General features: G+C 57.6%; 1 protein-coding gene across 1 annotated transcript; it reads left to right on the forward strand.

Moving 5' to 3' along the window:
- The first annotated feature begins 2,489 nt into the window (after positions 1 to 2,489).
- On the forward strand, positions 2,490 to 4,450 carry Hoxb13 (homeobox B13). Its single transcript, XM_004633655.1, has 2 exons — positions 2,490 to 3,185; positions 4,056 to 4,450. The coding sequence occupies exons 1-2, from the start codon at positions 2,585 to 2,587 to the stop codon at positions 4,307 to 4,309; spliced, it is 855 nt and encodes a 284-aa protein (XP_004633712.1). The 5' UTR covers positions 2,490 to 2,584; the 3' UTR covers positions 4,310 to 4,450.
- The last annotated feature ends 1,478 nt before the right edge of the window (positions 4,451 to 5,928 follow it).

The raw sequence follows: 5,928 nt of genomic DNA on the forward strand, positions 1-5,928 counted from the left end.
TTTTGAACTGGGGATTGAACTCAGGCCCTTGCACTTGCCAGGGAAGTGCTTATTCAACTGAGCTATCTCCCCAGCCCCAGGAATGTTACTTTTTTAAGAGTATGAATGATTATGATTTTTTAAAGTGTGGGGAATCTCTCCATGCCTGTAACTGTAGAGCTGTGAGTAGCTGCACACAGAGGAGCTCCACCCCAAACACATATGTATATGCCTGCATATGTTTGCAAAGCTGAGTCAAAGCTAAAACTGGGGGGTAAGAGGGATGTGGGGGGGCCTTGGACCCCCAGCACTCAGGAGGTTGAGGCGGGAAGACTGCTGTGAGTTCAAGGCCAGCCCAGGCTACAAAGTGAGGTCAAGGCCAGCCTGAACTGCATAGTGAAACCCTGTCTCAAAAAGACAAAATAGGGGCTGGGGAGGTGGCTCAGTAGAATAAGCACTTCCTTGGCAAGCACAAGGGCCTGAGTTCAATCCCCGGTTCCACAAAAAAAGGACAAAATCAATCAAACAAACTGAGGAGATGTCCTAGGAATCCATCATTTGTCAAACAAAACACAGTGAAAGCTGGGTATAGTGGCTACACCTGTAACCCCAGCAGTCAGGAGTCAGAACAGGAGGATCGCTGTGAATTTGAAACCACCCTAGGCTACAAAGTGAGCTCAAGGCCAGCTTGAACTGCAGAACAGAACCCTGTTTCAAAAAGCAAACAAATAAATAAAATAAAAATAAGATAAAATAAAACAGTGAAAGTTCTCCTTTCTTTCCTTACTTCCTTTTCCCCTCCCTTCCTCCCTCCCTCCGGCCCTCCTTCCTTCCATTTCATGCTAGGATGGAACCCAGCTACACGCTACATACATGGTAGGCTGAGCTACAACCCCGACCGTTTTTATTTCATTTTGAGACAGTCTCACTGAGTTCCACAGGCTGGGGTGGAATTTGTTAATTCTCCTGACTCAGCCTCCTGAAGTGCCTGGGCTTACAGGCACAGGTCACTACTCCCAGCTTCTTTAGTGCTGTCCTCAATGGCAAGAAAATCTAACAAAATTTCTCTGCTTGGCACCGTCTACTATCAGCCCGTGTTCACCGGGAGGGGTGTACGCTGCCTGCTGATGCCAGCCCTACACCCTGGAGCAACTCTGGCCCTTACAGGTGCTTTCCTGCAAGGGACTCAAGTTTGGCTTCGGGTTGGTGGGCAGGGGGCTGTGGCCAAGCCCATCCAGAGCTCAGGACGGTGTGATGCATAGAATGGAAAAGTTCCTGCCTTCTGCAGAAAAAGGAAGGTTCTAGAAAAAGCACATGGAAGGCCTTGCTTTGGGAGGGGTAGTGAGGGAAAGAGTGTCTCCAATGACAGATGGATGAAACAAACTGAGGCTTCTAACCTGTTCTGCACGACAGGCCCGGCTCAAAGAGGCCCTCATGGGTTTTGAAGGGTTGGGGCTCCCCTCCCCACCCCCTCTGTCTTCTAAAGAAACTTAGATATGGAGGTCCTGGGTTTTTGTGCCCCTGCTTGGGTGGAAACGTGCTGACACCTGGGGCAGTGTCCCAAGTTCTTGGCCCCTAGAAGGGCAGAGCCCTGCCATCATGGGGTGCAGCACCCCACAGCCTCAAGGTCAGTTAGGTGAGCCTGGCTTCCCAACACTTCCTGAGATCTTGGGCGGGGGAGGGGTTCTCTTTCCCAACTGGCCCTTAGGATTTTATAAGATTCTGTCCCCTGCCTCCTTCCAACTCTCCCTTCTTCCCTTTGTGTTTCTCTCTTCCTCCGCCTCCTTGGTCCCTCTTTTCCTCCCTGTGTCTCTCTCTCCACCCCTAAACGGAAACCCAGACCCCCCTTTCCCGGGCAACATGTAGAGAGAGGCTCCATTTTCCCCTTCAGCCCGGACATTGCGTGTCCTGGGCTCCGGATCTCACGTTTTCCAGGGGTTCCCTGCCCCTTGGCTCCGCCTCACCCGGATCGGGGCCTCCGATCCTTCAGGGCAGTGGCCAAGCTCCCTGGGGAAAGGGTGTCTCAGGCACCCTGGCGCCAGAGCCTCTCAGTACAGTGTATGAGGGTCAAGAAGGGCATCTGGAAGGAGCTGGGGCCCTGTCACCCCCTACGCCCCAAAGCCCAGGGCTCCCCGAAACACCCGCACCCCTACTGGCCAGCTACTTCCTTGGGGCGCATTCCGGGGTTCTCCTTGGAGGCCGGGAGTGGCCTCCCTCCCCAGGAGATGGACACTTTATTGGAAGAGCTTTTTATTCTCTCGTTAAACCTGCCAAAGCGCAGGAGACAGAGAGCCAGGGACAGGGAGAGAGGGAGAAACAAGAGAGAGAGAGAGGAGGCGACGGAGGTGGGGCGGGCTCCTCGCCCCGCTCCCTCCGCGATTGCAGCCGAGGTTTTATGAGCTGCTGTCCCCGCCGCAGCCAATCAGCACGCGTGGCCGGGCCCTGCGTGTCCTGCGTCGGGCTGCCTGGCCCGGCGAATGCTGGCGCCTTGCGAGCTGGGAGCGATTTAAAACGCTTTGGATTCCCCGGGCCTGGGTGGGGAGAGCTAGCTGGGTGCCCCCGCCATCCCCCACCCCCTGCACCCCATGAGCCGATCCTCGGCCCCATGGAGCCCGGCAATTATGCCACCTTGGACGGGCCCAAGGATATGGAAGGCTTGCTGGGAGCTGGAGGGGCGCGCAATCTGGTAGCCCACTCCCCGCTCGCCAGCCACCCGGCGGCGCCTACACTGATGCCCGCTGTCAACTATGCCCCCCTGGACCTGCCAGGCTCTGCGGAGCCACCCAAGCAGTGCCACCCTTGTCCTGGGGTGCCCCAGGGGGCGTCCCCAGCTCCCGTGCCTTACGGCTACTTTGGAGGCGGGTACTACTCTTGCCGAGTGTCCCGGAGCTCGCTGAAACCCTGTGCCCAGGCAGCCACCTTGGCTGCCTACCCCTCGGAAACTCCTGCGGCTGGGGAGGAGTACCCCAGCCGCCCCACCGAGTTTGCCTTCTATCCGGGGTACCCGGGAGCCTACCAGCCCATGGCCAGTTACCTGGATGTGTCAGTGGTGCAGACCCTGGGTGCCCCTGGGGAGCCGCGCCATGACTCCCTGCTTCCAGTGGACAGTTACCAGCCCTGGGCCCTGGCTGGTGGCTGGAACAGCCAGATGTGTTGCCAGGGTGAGCAGAACCCACCGGGTCCCTTCTGGAAGGCGGCGTTTGCAGGTAATCTCTACACCCAGGGTCCCCTTGGCTCTGAACGAGGCTACGCTGGCACTTGCTTGGGAGGAGGAGGGAGAGGAGGAGGGAGACTGGGGCCGCTGAGGAGGAGCTTGGTGTTACAGCATTGCCTTTTAGACTGGAATGAGGGTCTGGACAGCCCAGCCAGAGGACCTGGATGGGCCCAGAGGGTCAGCGCCAAGGCTGTGCTGGGTGCTGTCCAGGACTCCCCTTGCTTTCCCAAGGCCCTGGGACCAGTCTTTCAATATGTCGGAGAGCAGCTCTGGCTCTCTGTGCTGGCTGTAGCTATGCCAGCCCAACCCAGTGCAACTGTGCACAGGCGCTAAGTAACACAATTCAGCGTGTGAGGCGGGTGTGTGGGTGTGGGTGTGTGGGGTGCAGGAACGGTGGTAGAGGGGACACAACCCTTTGCTTTCTTAGTCAAGTTTGCAAATTCCATAGGAAAATAAATGTAAGTTTTCTGCTGCCCAGCGTGCATGCAATGTGTTTGTGAGTGTGCGTGTGTGCATGTGTGTTAGGAGTGTGTGCAGAATCGCATTTTGCCCTGCAAGGAATAAGCCTGGAGAATCTATGGCGGAGAGTCTGAGAATGCGCGTGTGTACGGATGTGGTCCTGAGCAGAGGCCTGTGCACGATGGGCGTGTTTGGAGACTCCTGGCGTGAGGGCATTGATGAGCTCTGCAGAGAGGCAGCGGGAAGCCAGGGTGCCCCCCTCTCCTTTGGGGGAGCCCCGCACGTGCGCTCTGGCTGCGCCTGCAGGATGACGTAGCCTCCGTGGTGGTGGGGGCGGAGGGCCTGGGTCTGCGCCTGGGGATCTGAGCGTGCTTTTCCCTTCCTGGGTTTCTCTTCTCCTCAGACTCCAGCGCACAGCACCCTTCGGATGGCTGTGCCTTCCGTCGCGGCCGCAAGAAGCGCATTCCCTACAGCAAGGGGCAGTTGCGCGAGCTGGAGCGAGAGTACGCGGCTAACAAGTTCATCACGAAGGACAAGCGGCGCAAGATCTCGGCGGCTACCAGCCTCTCCGAGCGTCAGATAACCATCTGGTTTCAGAACCGCCGCGTCAAGGAGAAGAAGGTTCTCGCCAAGGTCAAGACCAGTGCTACCCCGTGAGGGGTCTCCCTGGCTGGGGGTGGGGGCAGGAGAAGTGGGGGTGTCCTGGGGACACTGGGACCCGGCCAGGCCCCAGCAGAGGACTCTGCAGAGCAGCACCCAGAGCTGACACCCTAGGTGGCCACTGGCTCCTGGACTATTGGAGGAGCACTTGGGCACCCTGTAGGTACCAGGAGACCGGCCGCTTGGAGCTGAGTCTCGCTGTGGAGAATCGCTCCGTCAATCATTCATCCTTACAGCGGTAATAGTCACGATACCCAGTCCTAGCTGCCGTGATAGATAGCCTCATGTTGTCTGTGTAGAGCTCGGTAGAGCACTTTAGAAACTGCTTTCATGGATTTGAGCTGCTGATTGTGAATAAACTTGGAAGGAGACCCCTTTGAAGGGCTGCTTCCTTTAGATTCCTGTCACTCACCCCCTCCAATTCTAGAGACAGAAGGAAAACTGGGGACAGGAGAAAAGGCAACAGTATTTCCCTAAGATGACAGCTGGACAGACAGTGCCAGGGGGTGGGTGTCCCCTTTCTCTGGCCAGCCCTAGGTCATACCCAGTTGGAAGCGCCCATGCCGAGGTCTTAGATTTTACTGCGGTGGGGAAGTGAAGCCAGGGGCTGCCCCTCCGGATCTATTCCGGCCAGAGCAGGAAAGGGTCTGGGTAAAACAACCGATGACCTTTCCTTCATTCCCAAACTCTCAAAACCTCTCCTTAATTGTCCCTAGTGGTTCTGGCCCAAGCATGGTAGTTCACTGGGCGTCCGGGAACCCAGGAAGTAGCTCTGTTGTGGTCCTGTGGACGCAGCTCCTCCAGGCACAAGCAGGCCACAGAGCAGTGGCTTAGCCTACCCTCAGGCCAATTCCTGAGGGACTCCCCTCCCTGTAGCCCACCAAGAGGCAAAACCAGAAAATGGCTGTCCCCACTCTTCTCCCCATGATACTGGAGGAATTTAGGCCAGGGGGTGCAACAGGCCCGTTGGAGATGGATCAAATTCATAGGGCAGCAGAAGCATGAAGACCCAGGCCCGGTTAGAAGAGCCCTGGGTGGCCCATGCTGATGCTGCCTGGCCTCAGACGACCCTTCCTTTCACCATTCTCTGGCCCAGTCCACACACCCTGAGCCCTGGAGTTCATGAAGGACGGAATGGTTCCAACTGTTTTCTGTGTCCACTAGACGGGAGACACACCTCCAAAACCCTGGCAACTGGGGGCAGCTCCACTATCCACAGAGCCACCACCTTGAGGACCTGGGGTCTCTACCCACTGCTGAGTCGGTTTCCTGACACCTGCCTTGTACCTGGGCCCCATGCTTGGAGAGACCTGGACCTTGCTGCCACCTGGTGGGGCAGGGGTCCCCAAGGCCGAGTGGGGCACAGGCCTGAAGTCGGGATTGGGGAGGCAGTGGTGGGCAGCAGCTACCGCTTGGATGCGCTGTCCCTCTGGGATCTGGGTCAGGCTCTCTAGGAAACCCTGGAGCCCCCTGCCACGGCGCGGGATTCCAGTGTGGCCGGTGGGATCCAGCTCTGGCTGATCTCCCGGGCAAGGAGGAGGAAGAAAGCAGCGCAGACTCCTCTACATCTTATTAGGAAAGCGGGGCCGCGGTGAGAGAAAGAAAGGGGGACCGTA

The sequence above is a fragment of the Octodon degus genome, unplaced genomic scaffold, assembly GCF_000260255.1.
Source record: "Octodon degus isolate 3935 unplaced genomic scaffold, OctDeg1.0 scaffold00056, whole genome shotgun sequence".
Lineage (NCBI taxonomy): Eukaryota > Metazoa > Chordata > Mammalia > Rodentia > Octodontidae > Octodon > Octodon degus.